The 16800-nt window shown below is 45.3% G+C and overlaps 2 protein-coding genes across 9 annotated transcripts in view; both read left to right on the plus strand.

Moving 5' to 3' along the window:
- LOC109471154 (matrix metalloproteinase-21-like) overlaps positions 1-5827 on the plus strand; it is a 22642-nt gene extending 16815 nt beyond the window's left edge. For 7 of the 8 annotated variants that reach the window (XM_019770421.1, XM_019770419.1, XM_019770416.1 and 4 more), the window contains exons 5-9: positions 642-787; positions 1204-1348; positions 2808-3065; positions 3506-3678; positions 3811-5827. In XM_019770421.1, coding sequence (XP_019625980.1) covers positions 642-787; positions 1204-1348; positions 2808-3065; positions 3506-3678; positions 3811-4062 — 974 coding nt within the window. In that variant the 3' untranslated portion in view covers positions 4063-5827. Of the gene's footprint in view, positions 1-340; positions 368-641; positions 788-1203; positions 1349-2807; positions 3066-3505; positions 3679-3810 lie in introns of all 8 variants that reach the window. The other variant, XM_019770414.1, reaches the window with a different exon arrangement.
- Positions 5828-6241: 414 nt separating this feature from the next.
- Positions 6242-16609, plus strand: LOC109471152 (matrix metalloproteinase-21-like). Its single transcript, XM_019770412.1, has 9 exons — positions 6242-6309; positions 7756-8147; positions 9213-9924; positions 10972-11004; positions 11281-11417; positions 11890-12034; positions 13819-14079; positions 14820-14992; positions 15150-16609. Exons 2-9 carry the CDS (start codon positions 7926-7928, stop codon positions 15402-15404), a joined length of 1938 nt encoding a protein of 645 aa, XP_019625971.1. The 5' UTR covers positions 6242-6309; positions 7756-7925; the 3' UTR covers positions 15405-16609.
- Positions 16610-16800: the final 191 nt, after the last annotated feature.

The raw sequence follows: 16800 nt of genomic DNA on the forward strand, positions 1-16800 counted from the left end.
GGCCAACGAGGTGGACATCATCATTGCATTTGGCAGGGGTGAGTCCTTTCGTACCAACTTAATCAACACATACGGTATACACCAACGAATACATTCCCCCCCCTTACCTGAACCTAGTCTAGACTAATACGTTATTGCTTTCCTGATGGTACGCTATATCTGCATTCTTGTAAAGACCCCCCCCTCCCCCATCGTTTCATTGCTTTTGCTTTTCCGATTCTGGTTCGTCCCTGATGTCACATTATTTGATAGTAAGAATTTTTCTTTTGAGTGATATATTTTGTATCCAAGATCCAAGGGTCATACTAATATGAATTTTTCTTATTGTTGTCTTCCACAGACCGCTCGTACGGTGGAGCACATAACCGTAAGTACCTTACTTTCGCCTACTTAGCAAATAGTACGGCCATAGTGGATATATCAGGATCGTCCTACACAAGTAAATCACCCATGTTCACGTAAAACGATAAAGACAGAAATACGCTGTACATTCATCAGTAGCAAAATTGAATTCAATCCCAAAGCGCTTAATCGTTAGTGACCTACCTATTCACTTGTGTGCTCGACTGAATGGATTAAATGTTGCAACATTTGTCATCGCTAGAGAGACTAAACCTTTCTTTCTCCTTTCGATGTAACAGAGAGACACCTACACTTGGGCTGTTCGCACGAGTTCCAGGGCCAGGAGTACGCGCACGCCTTCTCCAACGCGCACGCGAGTGTGCACCTGAACGACGACGTCCCCTGGACCCCTGACGCCGGTCAGCGAGGAGTCAACCTCCTGAAGGTCAGTGTGTTTGTTTGTTTGTTTGTTTGTTTGTTTGTTACAGCAGTAGGGGAGGAACGGAGGGATGGTTTGGATTATATATGTACAACTGGAAGGCTTTCAGTCTGCATTTTGTTGATATTTACATGGCTTGACTTCGTAACGTATCATCCAATGTCACACTTATAATTATTAAACATTGAGTACTTAAATGATTGAGTCTTCACTTCTTTACTTGGGACCTTGATGACCCTTGACTTATCTGTATCTGTATAGCCGGTATAACCGCCTTTCGGCGTAACACGCCACTTTCGCAGGCACGCGGCGCGGCGGCAGCTGGCTATATTACACCGATCGACTTACTTGAGTCTTTACCGACATTGACGTTTTTACATCTCCTATCTTCTTACCTAACGTTGCGTCCTTTCCCGGTATAGGTGGCCCTGCACGAGGTCGGCCATACCCTGGGGCTGGGCCACCAGCTCAGGTCCAACTCCCTCATGCAGCCCAACTACCCCTCCGACGACCTCAGCCTCGAGATCGGCCCTGAAGACAGGAGGGCGATTCAGGACCTCGGATATGGTAAGTGTGGGGGTGAGATGTCCCTGTTCGCTGTCATTGTTGATGTCATGTTTTATAGAAGGAAATCAGTTCAGACACTCTTGTCATGTGCGATGAAATGTCACATTTGTGGAGAGGACATAAGTAGTGTTTCGACAGGAATATTTTAGCCATTTCGTGACGACGGAAATTGTAGAGCATCAACATCTACTAGTAGGTTTTCGAGCTTCCTTTTTAGTTCTCTCATCTCTTGACCCGGCGATTCTTTGGTTTGGAACCTTCACCCCGTTTCGATTAATCAATGAAACGGTAGCTTTGGCGCACGAGGGTCATCCACCAGCCCTGGCAAAGTGCTTAGTTCGATTTTTACCAGTCAGAAAAAGAAACATGATCGAGTTTTAGTGGCAATGTTTAGGGAAGGGCTGAAACGGTTGTGTCAGGTGGTGCATGATGACGTCATCAGCGATCGAGCGGGTGGTAAGGCCACCGTCTCCCTACCCCGCCCAGAATCCTTTGTGTCACAGCTATAGTATTTACCCAAAAGTCAATAATCGCGCTCTATAAGTAACCCTTTGGAAATACGTCACGAATACGCAGCTTTCGGATCCCGTACTTATTGTATTAACGAATTTGCGCCAACAGAACAGTCAACAGCTGTTTTGGCACCGTAGTTTATGCTCTGTGTTTCAATCCTCTCGAATTTGTGTGAATGGACTGAAATAAGTACTCGCTATTAACTCTTGTACACTTAAATTGGCAGACAAGAAATGATGTCTCAAACAAGAGGTCCGATCGAGAAATCATTTATTAAAATTACTAATAATACATAACACTACGTGTGGTCCGGGGATGCAATATCATTTGTGCAACTTTTGAAAACGATCGTAAGTAAACACACTAGTGACTGTTTTTAAGGTACTAAACAAGAAAATGCCGCCTTACTTGTCTGAAATGTGTAAGTGGATGCCACCCCCAATGTTGAACAGACGGACGAGGTTAGCTGTAAACCAGTTAGCAAATTGGGACCCTCACATGCTGGTTGTTCCACCGGCAAACATTAACACATACAAAGGGAGCCTGCAGTACCAGGGTCCAGTGCTGTGGAACCAGCTCACAATAGAACAGAGAAAGCTACGAACTGTAACAGCCTTCAAAAACTCATTGTAATTATATTGTATTTGTACTGCTGTATGGCTATTATGTGCTATGTACTGTGTTGTTATCATTGTATTGTTTCTGCATTCTATTGTACCCAGATCTACCTGAAAAACAGGTCAAATGACCTGAGTGTATCTTCTGGTTAAATAAATAAACTGAAACTGAAACTGTAAGGACGTTAGCAAATATTTACCATAAGATAGAAGAAGAGTATATAGTGACGTCCAGCACATATTATACCAACTTACGCTTGCTTGTGTTACGCTTGCTGAGGATACTTTCCTGATGTTGCTAATACCTTTTGTTCTACCCGTGACAACAGGAAAATGCGAAGAGCGGTTCGACACCGTGTTCGACTGGGTCAGACCGATGTTCGAAAACGGCTACATGCTGGGAGCGACCTACAACACCTACTTCTTCTCCGACGGTCGCTACTGGATGTACGAGAACTCCAAGGGACGGACGCGGTACGGAGACCCCCGCATCACCGGGGCGGGGTGGGAAGGCATCGCGCCACGGAAGCTCGACGGGATCCTCCACGTCTGGAAAAGGTCCTGGGATGCCCTCTTCTTCTTCTCAGGTAAGATTTCAATTTCTTGATGATTTGATGCGTATATTTGTAACGTAAGTAAAAGAAATGATAATGAGATCTGCCTATCTGAGAGAAGTAGTAAAGAAAACTTTTGTAATTAATGTCCTTCGTTTTGATGACAACATAATATATAAGCGGTGAGCTTGAGAGTGTGAATAAGCAAAGAAAAAAGATACATGGACGTAAAGAGAAGATGGACGCGTAGGGAGAAGGACGGACGGAGAAATGATGGAAAAGGACTCCATTGTGGATGAAAAGGAATGAATGAAGGGAGAATAGACGATAGATGAAACTAGGATGTACAAAAGTACATCAAAGCTAGGATGTACAAACGTACACGAAGGAAACAAAACGTACATTGTAAATTATCCCTGTTTAAGAAAGCTGCTGCCCATCTTAACATGCTGCCATGTATTGCTTGTTTGCAGGTGATTCCTACTACCAATACGACAGCGAGGAGGACCACGTCTACACACACGACGCCAACGGAAACCCCTTCCCCAACCTCATCAGCTACGGGTTTCCCGGCATCCCAGACAACATCGACACCGTCTACTACAACAGAACCACGGGATACATCTACTTCTTCCAGGGTAACCTGGTGAGTACTTCTCTTTCTTTCCTACTTGTAACAACAGTATCATTGGCGGAGTTACCCACATTATTATTTTTAGGTAGCGATGACGCTGTCACTTTGGATGTGTACTTATAACGACATTGCTCTCCGTTCCAGGTGTACCAGTACGAAATCGAGCGACATAGAGTGAGTCCGGGCTTCCCCAAGGAAATCAGCGAGGTGTTTCCCGGCGCGCCCAACGACATGGACGCCGCCTACTACTCCTACGCGCACGGGACCACGTTCTTCATAAAGGGATTGGAATACTGGAAAATAGCTTACCCGAACGGACCGATAGTTGGGCCTATGAAGACCAACGAACAGCGGCAGGACATCTGCAATGTGTGGATGCGGCATCTGGACTATTAGTGGAGCATTTCTGCGCTGCACACTAGCTACAAGCGTACGTGAAAAAAAAGTTCGAGAGAAATGTTATTCGTACTGTTTTTTTCGTGAAAGATTGGAGCATCTGTGCAGTCTTTTTGTTCAGTCTACCCTCCGCAGACTGTACAAAAAGAAGGCCTTAGGGTACAATTTCGGAATTACATGCAAACTACCAGACCTCTTCCTCTATATTATACTTCTGGTTCCGATTTAGAAAAAAAACTTCTCTTGTGGCAAAATCCAGCTGCATTCTTCATTGGTCACTGCAAAACATAAACTGCTCTTCGTTTGCATGATTTCTGAGAGAGGCCCGGGCCAAGCAAGGAACTTTCTCCTGTTCAGTCCCTGTCCTAGTATGGGGCATTTTTGTGCAATACAGGTTTCACAAAGGAATCGGTCAAGTTGATAGGATACTCAGTTGTCTCATGGAGAGTTATATAGTTTTTCTTTAATAACCAGTGAGTAGTTTCTACAAAAATGAAGATTATTGTCTCTCATAGCTGTCTCTGATGAGGATTGTTACCCACAGGTATTTACGGTGTGTTTTCTTTGAGTGCCCTTGAGTAAAAGTCTAGGTTCACGATTACATTATCCAAAAGCATTTTAGTTCGAAAAACGAAGTTTTCCAAAAAAATAATTTTGTAGGTGAAAAAGGTCAACAATAGATGCAAGGACGTAGTTGAGCCCCAGGCGATTGAGATGGGTCGCCTTTCCCACATTTTGCTATCTCAGGAATACTTGTAATCATGTACGCGTAATTTATACCACATATATTTTGATAATGATGTATTTTGTATATTTAAAATATCTGCCTCCCTGTTGTGATAATGCACGTTCAAATGGATATGATATTTATAGTGATCGATATTGGAGAGAGGGGGATTATTGTCACGCACGAGTCCAGGTGAGCCCAGTGGGTCATGGTTTAGAACGTGTGTGACCCGGGGACACCGTGGGGACTGTAGCGGGAGTGACAACCACAGATTGTGTGGACCATATTGGATCACAGGGGTAGATGCACTGTTGGTGTTGAAGTGTACAATACGGGGTGTATATCGGGGGAAATGATAAAGTTGTATGTATGATTGAGAGTGGGCAAGGCTCGTTCCCCCTTCTGAAGGGCTGTGTATAGATTTGTCTGTTATCGTATATGACTATGAGTGATTTAAAGGTCTCTTTTGTACAAAGGACAGGACTATGAGCGAGAATACCTATGTATGTGTGGATGGAACAGTCTTAGACCGTAAACAGTTTCAAATCTTTAATGTAAGAACCCGACAAGTGAGTGTTGGTAGTGTACCGGTTCAATGATGCCCTGTGCAATAGTGCCTGCGGAATGACAATCACACAGAAAATCATTCTCCAAGTTCAGATTCTGGAACAGAAGTCTGCAGGGCGGTGTAGGGGGCGTGGTCAAACAAGGAGCCCCGCCCATCTGACAACAACGACGTTTCAAGTTTAGTTCAAACTTTTCGACGTTAGCTTTATTTCTTCGCTTGTGGGTTCTTTTCTTAAGCTTATTAGATTACAGCTTAAATTATTCTCTAAGATATTATCTAGAGAGCTTTTATTTCAAACGACAACCGACTGACTGCATGTTGCACATGTACAGGTTGGGCAAAGAAAACGTCTTATGTCTTTTGTTAAATTGTATTTCGAAGAGTAATATTTCTATATTTCATCGATTGTACAAAGCGTCATGCAATGTTGTGTATCGCATACTAGTATTCTAAAATAATAAAACAGGTCAAAAATATCAATCCTGATGTGTGTCTCCTTGCTCTGTGATAGGAACGTTAGATTTAGCAACAGTGAAGAATGAATTCTACACTTTACCTTTATTCCACCACGTCTTCTAGCGACACACCTTGACATTGCAATCCCAACTTGCAATCCCACATGTGCCCAAATAGTTGGGCAGAGGTTCAGACAGACACGGTCATCTTTACCCAACGAGTAAAAGCGTTCATCCAATGTAAGACAAAGTCATTTCTTAAATCTAGTGTGATAAGATAGACCAAGATTTGATAGGCTCAGGAGAATTCGTCATCAAGAATTGTTTTAACTGTCTGCGAGCGTCCCACAGACGATGTCGACGGACGGACGGTATTTTGTTACCGTTTGCAGCAGCGGTAACAAACTTCCCGGCGAGTGTCGTATCTGCGCTGTCTACCAGCCCTGACCTTCGTCCAAACGGCTGGATCTTACGTGACGTCACCGATGGAATCAAAGGTCAGTCCAGTCATTTACACAGTGCATTTCTCCGTTGTTACGACGTTCTCTTTCGTAATCTTGGCCGAAATCTTCAGCAGTCGTTTCTGCGTAAAGTCAGAAACATGGCTACTCCTAGTACCTCGCTTGGAGAAATGATCTGCTGTTTCATCGCATCATTTCTTGCGCACTTTCACACGTGCTAGGTGTGTTCTTGCAAATTTGCAAAGTACGTTCATCCAAATTTCCCCACATTAATGAAAAGGGACGTACGCATAACCTTAAAATTCTTAAAATTTTAGACTTTGACAAAGACTATGTTTGTGCCATAAGCGTACTGTGCAATGCGATGTGTGCTCATAGGTTGGAACACAAATTGTTTGCCAGCAGCATACCTGGTGTCCTAAACCTTGCGCGCTAGAACCGTCTCTTGACAAGACGCCTCTGTCTCATATGTCTTCTCTTGATCTTGGAGGCAAGTAGCTAGCAACTTCTGCTGTACATTGACGCTGTCCTTTTCACCAATGCGGGCGACGACTGCGCCACAGTGTGTAACATGTATTTCATCCTCCGTTCAGTAACGTTACTCATCCAGTCTCTCACAGCTCGCTACCATCCTGCGGTCCCACCTTCACGAAACAGGAGAGTGAAACATTAACCGTCGCGCCCTGCCACATCACACGGAAAGCCCATATCACACCTTAATTGTGAAGACAAATAAAGCCACGATTATGATACGGCTATCTTTGTTTCAAGAGGCTTACTGGAGTATGGGGGTGTTTGTACAGAGAGGCGAGAGTGTTCCCAGTGTGAGACTTTGATGACAGGGTCATGTCTGGGAGCCTGGATATGACGGCGGTTTATCGTTTTGTGAGTAGGTACTCAACCTTTAGCTAGTTAGCGGCTCAGAACTGTGCGTACGTCTACGCTAGTCTCAACCGCCTGATCGAGGGAGAGTAGTGCCTAGACACACGGCATGGACATTCCGAGTAAGACTTACACACACAAACACTGTCAAAGCGAAGTAGATGGATTTTTAAACACCATCTTTTAAAATGCAGATGTGATAACGACAGTAAATGATGCTACACCCCGAGTCGACGTGCCTTCTGCTCTATGCTTTATTGCTTCCTATGGTTCTAAGTCGTAGGCTCGGTGCTTATCCATGTCATCTAAAATCTCTGCCATGTGACTAGCATATTTGTATCTTACGCATGATAAGGTACGTGTGTATAGTTTCCGTTGCTTTTAGAGTAATCAGATTCTTTCTCGATGATGCCATGGCAGTGTGTAAAGTTCACCCGTAATCATAACCGGTAGTTGTGCTCACACCTTGTCAAACGCCGACTGCTGATTAGTCGGGAAACTTGCCATATATAGAATCTGGGTCCCACGTCACGGCTAGGGGGCGACTATTTAAGAACGGTCAACACACGGCAGACGGCACAATCTCTTGTTTTCCATTAGTTGTGGTGACACGCCGGAGTTTGGCGGAGGTTGCGCCTGGCTCTAGGCCGAGAGAGTAGTCATCTACGTCCAGTTCGACTTGGGAAAACAGGCCCAAAAGTCGACGCGTTCATAGTAGACATTTGCCGACGACCACTGTAACCAAGTGCGAGTACGTACCGCCATCAGAGATGAACGTCTTCAGAATAAGCAGGCTCTCGCCGCCGAGGAGGCCGAACTTCACGACGACAGTGGCGTGCCTGCTGCGCCATGTGTACGCCTTCGTCACCCTGTTCCTGCTGTTCTCCGAGGCCGACCGCGTCCCCGGCGGGAGAGCCAGCGGGGTTGGCCACGCGATGCCCGCGGCCGGGAGGGTGAACATTCCCGCCATCCTCACCGAGAGAGACGCAGCGGTACGTACGGCGACGCTCGCCTCCTAACAGATGCATGACTTCGGCTTGTTTTCGTATGTCTCTAAAGTGATATCGTTTTTCGGGCTTGTGTCGGACGACCTTTTGCTCGGTTTGTGCGTCTTTCAAGTGCTTGGCGAGGCGGCTGGTGAAAAACATGCGCCTTTGAAAGACGCAAGAAATAAACGACGTACGAAAACAAGCCTTATCCATACATGCCTGAAGATTATGATTACGCCAATACTCCCACCAACCATGTGCACGACGTTTACCTATCTTTATGACGTCTTTTTATGTTTGTTCACGATTTCGGTTGCTACTGACAATTCGCCAGAAAGACTTAACCTAAGCCTGTAAACATAGCGCAAATGGTAGGCTGCTTATTGCAAGTCTTCTCCATGACAGCTAGGCGCATTTTACTGGAAGAGGCATGATTATATAACGATCGCTAGATCTGTAGATATACATGTGTTGAAAACCCGGGATGTACTGTATGTGTTTTTGCCAATTCCGTCACGTTTGGTAGAGCTGCTGCAACGTAGCAACTTGTCAGCGTGCGTGGAAAGGCGGTACTTTACAGGACAGGCGAAATTTATTGATCAATAAATGTAGTTTATATGTGGTTTACCAAGAAAGCAAGAACCACTGGGTAAATATCGTTTGCTCTACTACTTGGGGGATTGTTCATTTTATGTAGTGTTATATCCCCACCAGGATATAGACTTTAACACGACAAACAGAGACTTTTGGTCTAATCTTAGCCCACACGAGAAGATCATTGATCACATCTGTCAACACGGACTATGAAACCTAAAAAAGGCACCATATAGAGCCTGGATATGGTGACCTGGCAGAGCTGGCATGGTGGCAACAGCGCATTATGTATTCAAACTCATGTAGGTCCATAGAAGGGAAATCATGTCAATGCTGTGATATTTCCTAGCTCCTGTATGGAGGGTAAATCAAAGGAAACGGAAAGAAATCATTTCATTTATAGACATATATGTTCTGAATCTGTCCGTCTGCTGTTGTTTTTCTGAGCTAATTATCGGCGATGTCGTCCTGCAGAGTTTCCTGGAGAGGCTGGGGTACTTCCAGCCGGTAGACTGGGAGTCCACGCTTGATCGGTCGCGGCAGACGATATTTGAACCCGAGGACGTTGCGCCAGACATATTCTCAGACTTCGACCCCTCGGTCATGGTGGAGGAGGTGGAGGGCATGGGGAGAGACGGCGAGCCGACGATTGGCGTGGACGACGAGGAGTTCAAGGAGGCCATCAGAAAGTTTCAGCAGGCAAACAACCTCACCGTCACCGGCGTGCTGGACGACGCGACCAGGAATAAAATGAACGAGCCGAGATGCGGCAATCCCGATCACACGCTGGCCAAAAACGGCACGAAAGCGGCGCCGCTAGCGGCGTCTAACATCACAAGCGATTCCTTTGCCGATACAAACGCGACGTCTAATAATGCAACTGTTCACGTAGAGAAGCGGGCCACGGAAGATGCTTCCGCAGGCAGCAGTAGAAAGCGTCAAAGCGTCCTGAAAACGTGGATGGAGAGGCAGGAAGAGAGGAGAAAAAAGCGCGGCATTTTCGTGAATAACTACGTGACGTGGAGGCTGTTGGGAGAGGGCTACAGCTCGCAGTTGGACGCGGACCTCCAGCTCGCCGTGATCCAGCAAGCCTTTCGGATGTGGAGCGAGGTCATCCCGCCGCTCTTCAGACCGGACCACGTCTCGCACATCGAGGAGGTGGACGTCAACCTGGCGTTTGGCAGGGGTGAGTTTTTATGTCTTCGTTAAGTTAGCCAAACTGGGTGGATATTTTACCCTAAAGTAGTACATGTATATTGACTTACGTCACTAGTATTTAGAGCATTTGGTATGGCTAATAAGCCATCTCATGTGGGCACTCCGTTTACATCTCATTAGACCTAAGGTTCTAGATAGTTCGATGGTGATGTACCCAAAGTGGTTCCAATGACTGTGGCGCTTCTCTCGTATGGCGTGACTTCTTCTCTCTCTTGTCGGTTAGCAGGGAATCCAAAAGTGTTTTTTGTTTTCTCGACGACTCATTTCAACTGTCTGTCACGGTTTAACTCTGATTATACATTGTAGTCTTGATAAACTAGTTACACAGGTTATTAACACACACATGTTCAATATGGCGTCTTCGGTGGAATGTATAACACAGACGTACTACCAGCAAACTTTGTTGCATGTCTGTCGTGTGTGTTCCTGCCGAATATCCTATTTTTGGAGCCGCAGCTGATCACAGGGCTGCTCCGTAGTTGTTGCGTCAAATACCTGATAAATTTCGAGTATGAAAGACTGCTACGAGTGTGAACTAAATAACAAAATGATGCATGAAGGAGCATAAACGTCCTAATGTATTGATTTGGGGATTAGGAGGCAAATGTCTTCTACATTTCTAAACCTGAAAATTAAAAACAAACATGAAGAATGTCATACAATCTTGTGTGCTGGCAACCTCTAACAGGCAACAGTCCTTGTTGCAAACTCTCAACTCCTACTTACGATGTACATGTCTGATCGTTGATGACACAAACGTCTCTCTCCAACTCTCTCTTCACAGTCCCCGAGATTGTGAACCTGTTACTAGCAGATTTCTCCACCCTGATAACACTTCCCTGCCTCGACTATATTCTCATCCATGGTCTTTCCCCCCTCTTTCTAGGAGGTAGTCCATAAAAAGGAGATTTTTGCTGTCTATGTTGAGTTTGAATGTGTGGTCGTACGGATTCGTCTGCAGTTTAATGATGGTGCATTTTTGCCCAGGCTTGATGTTTTGTACTTTGTCACACAGACCGTCACTCAGCCTGGGGTGGAGCTACGGCGGGTAAGAGGCTTTCGCTTCTAGTCAATTTGATGCGAGAAAGCTTTCTGTGCACATCCGTGAACATTAGGTACTACTAAGGTGCTCAGAGGATATAGAGGGGTTTTCTGATATTTAAAAAAAATCTCTGATACTCTGAGAATTCCTCACTCTGTTGACAGAGCGTGACTGCTGGTGGGTGAAAGTCTCATGTCCTCCGAGACAACTACATGTAGATGCAAACCAACTTTTTGACATATTTCCAACATTTCATGTTTCATTCTTCTTCTCCTTTCACAGTGAGACACTTGGGTTGCCCGAATGAGTTCCAAGAACAAGAATATGCGCATGCGTTCGACGAGGCTGCGGAGGTCCATATCAACGACCAGATCCAACCTTACACCGTCAACCGGCCGGACGGCATCAGCCTGCTCAAGGTCGGTCTTCTTCAGGGGAAGGGGGGTAGGAGGAGGGGAGACACATCTTTATTATTTGCGATACATCATTGTGATTTGTGAACACTAATGGATAATTACAGCATCAGTTAAGCACCTGTAAATGTTTTTCGATGATCACACACACAGTATTAAAAGTACAGTCAAACTTGCCCAGGCGATCACCTCTTTAAGCCGACCACCCGCCCAAGGAGACTAGTTTCTCGGGTCCACTGGGTGGTCGCCTCGAGCGGGTCTGACTGTAGATGGGCTAACAAGCACGGTACTAGCACTTCTGCTATGTAATAGATAGAGCGTTTTGTTTCATGTTTGATTGAAGCAATGTGTGGACTGACCTCTATGCCTGCTATCTGGCAAGCTCTAGGACCTTACGACAGACCGACGTTTCTCAGATATCATTTAGATCATTTTTTAATGTTCTTCTGTGGTGACATGATGTCGTTTCGTTCCAAAGGTAGCGGTGCACGAGATCGGTCACATCCTGGGGCTCGGCCATCACGAGTGGGCCAACTCCGTCATGCAGCCCAACTACGCGCCGCAGCCTTACAACTTCGAGATCGGCGCCGAGGACAGACGGGCTGTGCAGGAGCTCGGTTATGGTGAGTACATGGAGCGGAGGGAGTCATGAATGAATGGATAGATGAATGAATGAAGACCGTATTGTACGTAGAATGAATTAAGACCGCATTTTTGCCCCACTGGGCTAAGTACAGGTCACATTATTACAATCATATATATATATGCATATACATATATCTGTTACATGTATATATAAACGTCTAATGTAGTCTAGTCTTTTCGACTTCCTCTCGCCTCTTGGTAATTGTATAAATGTATGAGGCTGTATGATAAGTTACATTTGGTTTATGAAGGGCTAATAGGAAAATAAATTTACTTGTCAAGTATCTGAAGTGGGGAAATTTACTTTTAAAACATGACCGAAAAGTATGCGTCTATCACTGTCATCACGAACAAGCCAAGACACTTCTGTGAAATACCCACGGTGTTTACTCAGCACTTTGTTAGCCAGACGGGGTCACCTGTCAACCTGATATCACCGCTGGGGGTCTGAGCTATCGGAGATCCTTTATCGTACGGGTTATTGCAGAGTCTTGCAAATCTAGTGCATGGATTTTCCGACAATGGGAAAGCCTGAAACGTAGGTTTTCTGTTGTTAGGCACCGGGCGATCTATATTTGGCAATCCAGCATAACAAACCGAGATAACGTTATATATAGCTTTGAACGTGTTCAGCATATCTTTCTAGTCATGTAAAGTAGACCTGCCAACGGAAGAATTGTCGTTATTCCCGTCCCAGGTGGCATTGGATACAGGTGTGAAGCAGGATGACCTTCTTGAGGTTGGACAACAGGAAAACATTTGTCCCAAAACATTGCCTCTGCTAGGCAACTACAACCACGCACAACATAACAAAACAATGTTGGTAGTAACATCGCAAACGGTTACTTGTTTGCGCACCATTAAATGCCGTGTATAAGGACTGACCCGGCTCATCAGCGTCAAGCCTGCGCGGGTTCTCATGTCGTCATTCCGCCGGTGTCCAAGACCTTCTGGATACCTCGTCATGTCCGACAGGTGGATTCTTCGCGATCTTCGCTTGATCAATCACCGAGGTATCTTCGGTGCGCGTGTTTGTCAAGTTGTGAGCTTGCTCCGGGCAACGGGCTTCAATTTTCGCCACATTAAAGGTTTTTACCACTAACGTGAAGAATCGATAGTGTTTGGAGAAGGGATAAAAACGTCTGTGTCAGGTGGCGGATGACGTCATGAGGGAGCGAGTTTGCGAGGCCGGGCACCACGTGACCCTCCGCCCCGGAATCTTTGCGTTAGAGATTTGGGCTATGTTTTCCTGGATTCATGTGTCACCACGGTGCATATCGGAGCACATGCGTACTGCCTAACTGATTATGTGCCTAGGCCAGACGTTGGACCCTTGCTCCACTGTATTAGGTTTCTCCATGTTGCACGGTCCAGGTCCCTAAATCGCTACCTTTACACTAATCGTCCTGTGTCTTTGGAAGCAAGAGTATTAATAATCATATGATAATAAATATCATTTTGTTTGTTAATCAAACGAAACAACGTTATTGTTAGCAGCAACACATAGCTTTTGTACACAGTCATAATTCGAAATCGAAATGTTGGCTCGAATATACTATTCTGAAATGCACTGCCTTGGATGTTTGTATTTTCTGTAGATGGTTCTGGTTACCTTTGCCAAGCCATCGCCACAGGTACAGCTAACTGCTACTACTACTTTGGTAAAGGGACAACACGTACATGTATGTTAATGTTGACTTAAAGTGCATAATCAAACAAATGAGCCCTAAAATGACATTTTCTCTCTTGACTGTGTCGCCAGGAAAATGCGAAGAGCGGTTCGACACCGTGTTCGACTGGGTCCGACCGAACCGAGACGAGAACGGCTACATGATGGGAGTCATCTACAACACCTTCTTCTTCTCCGACGGTCGCTACTGGATGTACGAGAACTCCAAGGGACGGACGCGGTACGGAGACCCCCTCCTGATCCGCGGGGGCTGGCAGGGCATCGCGGCACGGCAGATCGACGGGATCCTCCACGTCTGGTCAAGGACATGGGACGTCCTCTTCTTCTTTGCAGGTAATTGTGTACTTTTGAGACATTCAAGAAAAACAGCAAAAGTAAGACGAAACACATAGAGAAACAAACGAACAAACAAAGGCACATATATACAGACACATAAGCACAAACACAGCAAACACACCTAAAAAGCACCCCAAGAGCGTCGTACCATCTACGTCTCTCACAAGTTATCCCAGCAGTTGAGACAGACAAGTCCATCGGGATGGCCTGACCTGTGTCTTAGAATTTGGGTGATGATTTTGTTGTCATGGCAGCAAAATTACCTCTACCAGCTGACCCAGTTTAAGACCGACTACATGGTTGGAGCCACGTACCTAACATCTCACCTGAGCTGAGGACTTCGCCCACTGTCCCTCTGCACTCGCACCAACTTGTGGGTCCTGAACTGGATCTTGATCTTTGCCCAAATCCAAACACGTCTTTGTTTGCCCATTCCACCTTAAGATAATAAAAAGCCACAAATACGTTTTGGGGTCATTCTGGTAGCAAATAGACTCAAATGTCGGTACTGGTTCTGATTATGAGGACACAGTCATAATCTTATGAAAACCAGAAAAAGGATAAAAGAAGCCATTGAGAGGGTTTGAAAGACGACAGTAGAGCAGCATCCAGAATATCAAGGAGAAAAGAATTGGCGATGAAAAAGTTATCCTAAAACAAATCTCCGATGGGACCTAATATGTACAAGACTTGTGTAATGCTGATCTAACTTTGACTGCATGCTTCTCTGTTCTCAGGTGATTCGTATTGGGAGTACGACAGCGAGCAGGAACAGATCTACACACACGACGCCAACGGAAACCCCTTCCCCAACCTCATCAGCTACGGGTTTCCCGGCATCCCAGACAACATCGACACCGTCTACTACAACAGAACTGCGGGATACACCTACTTCTTCAAGGATCACCTGGTGAGTTATGGAAAGTCATTTTACTTGTGGGTCTCAGGGAATGGAGATTGGCACCACCTTTATGCTCTGCACATAGCGGGACCTTTTCTAATGGGATCATAGAAGTGAGATTTGCTCTTAACTTTGCCAACCATCTAAGATGCCCCGTCTGTTCCAGGTGTACCAGTACGAAGTCGAGCGGCAGAGAGTGAGTCCGGGCTTCCCCAAGGAAATCAGCGAGGTGTTCCCCGGCGTGCCCAACAACCTGGACGCCGCCTATTACTCCTACACGCACCAGACCACGTTTTTCCTGAAGGGGTTCGACTACTGGAGTATAAACGTCTCGACAGCGGCGATAGACGGACCGTTCACCGTCAACGAACAGTGGCAGGACATTTGTAAGGTGTGGATGTGGGAGCTGGACGGGTCGTAGAACACAGTTTTCTTGCCTCTGCACGTCACGCGGAAAAAAACTTCACAGAAGCTTTCTTGACCCTCTTGTCGCTTCAACGGTTAGTGGATCTATGCAGCCCCCCTCCCCCACGAGTGGTCCCTGTCATGGCATAGGGCAATTTTGTGCAATACGAGTTTCACGAAAGACCACGTTGGCTTGTCTGCGCTTCGAGGAAGCAGATGTCTAAGAGACATGTACAATGTAGGATTTGTTATGTTTTCACTAAGATGTACGAATTGTCGACTCAACAGAGGGAATTGTTAACGATAGCCGTCTCTGACGAGGCCCTTAGCTATGATGATGTATGTTGTTCTTGTCGCCTTCTCGGACAGTCTTAACTACTATTTCAGCATCTAAAACCCTTTATTTTGGTTAAGTACTGAGAGCAAATTTCTGCTCAGAGACAACCTTGCTGTAAGTGAAGGGAATGTCGTCCTACAAATTGATTCACTTTTTGCTATCTCAGGAACTCCTGTCTAATCATGTATGTGTCATTTGTACTACATTTTTGACAATGATGAAATTTTGTGTATTTAAGATATTTGCCCCTTGTTGTAATGTCACGTGTCCTGGTGGATACAGTATTTATACCCATAGGCATTGGTAAATGGGCCTATGTATGATGTATGTGTGGATGGAACAGTCTTAGACCGTAAACAGTTTCAAATCTTTAATGTAAGAACCCGACAAGTGAGTGTTGGTAGTGTACCGGTTCAATGATGCCCTGTGCAATAGTGCCTGCGGAGTGACAATCACACAGAAAATCATTCTCCAAGTTCAGATTCTGGAACAGAAGTCTGCAGGGCGGTGTAGGGGGCGTGGTCAAACAAGGAGCCCCGCCCACATGACAACAACGACGTTTCAAGTTTAGTTCAAACTTTTCGGCGTTAGCTTTATTTCTTCGCTTGTGATATATGTTCATTCTTAAGCTTTATCATGCCACAGCTTAAATTATTCTTTAAAGTTATATTCATACAGCTTTTATTTACAAACGACAACCGACTGGCTACATGTTGCACATGTACGTGTTGGGCAAATAAGATGTCTGTAGTATGTCTTTTGTTCACGTTTAAACACTATGTTCAGAGAGTATACTATACCTGTTCGTCGTTTGCATGAAGTGCCATGCAGTATACAATGTATCACACGTCCTAACCAGAATAAAACAGTTCAAAATGACGTTATAATTGGTGGCAAGTCGTGATTGATGATAAGTAACAGTTTTTTGGTAGCAAAACTATTGTAAGTTAAAAGTAGTGTGTGCGGGGGGGGGGGCGTCCACAGTAAAATGCTCTCTTGGCAGAATAGGTATCACAAGCGGTAAATCTATGGACGCAAAAACTCAGCATAATTTCGTGTTACGTAAAACACTGTA

The sequence above is a fragment of the Branchiostoma belcheri genome, unplaced genomic scaffold (assembly GCF_001625305.1).
Source record: "Branchiostoma belcheri isolate BF01 breed outbred unplaced genomic scaffold, Haploidv18h27 scaffold24, whole genome shotgun sequence".
In the NCBI taxonomy this organism is placed as follows: Eukaryota; Metazoa; Chordata; class Leptocardii; order Amphioxiformes; family Branchiostomatidae; genus Branchiostoma; species Branchiostoma belcheri.

What these genes read in the sequence shown, in the direction of transcription:
- LOC109471152 (XM_019770412.1), top strand. Translation starts at nt 7,926, where the DNA reads ATGAACGTCTTCAGAATAAGCAGGCTCTCGCCGCCGAGGAGGCCGAAC. An exon ending in TCACCGAGAGAGACGCAGCG is followed by an intron (nt 8,148 to 9,212) that starts GTACGTACGGCG and finishes GTCGTCCTGCAG; the next exon opens with AGTTTCCTGGAGAGGCTGGG. An exon ending in ACGGCATCAGCCTGCTCAAG is followed by an intron (nt 11,418 to 11,889) that starts GTCGGTCTTCTT and finishes TTCGTTCCAAAG; the next exon opens with GTAGCGGTGCACGAGATCGG.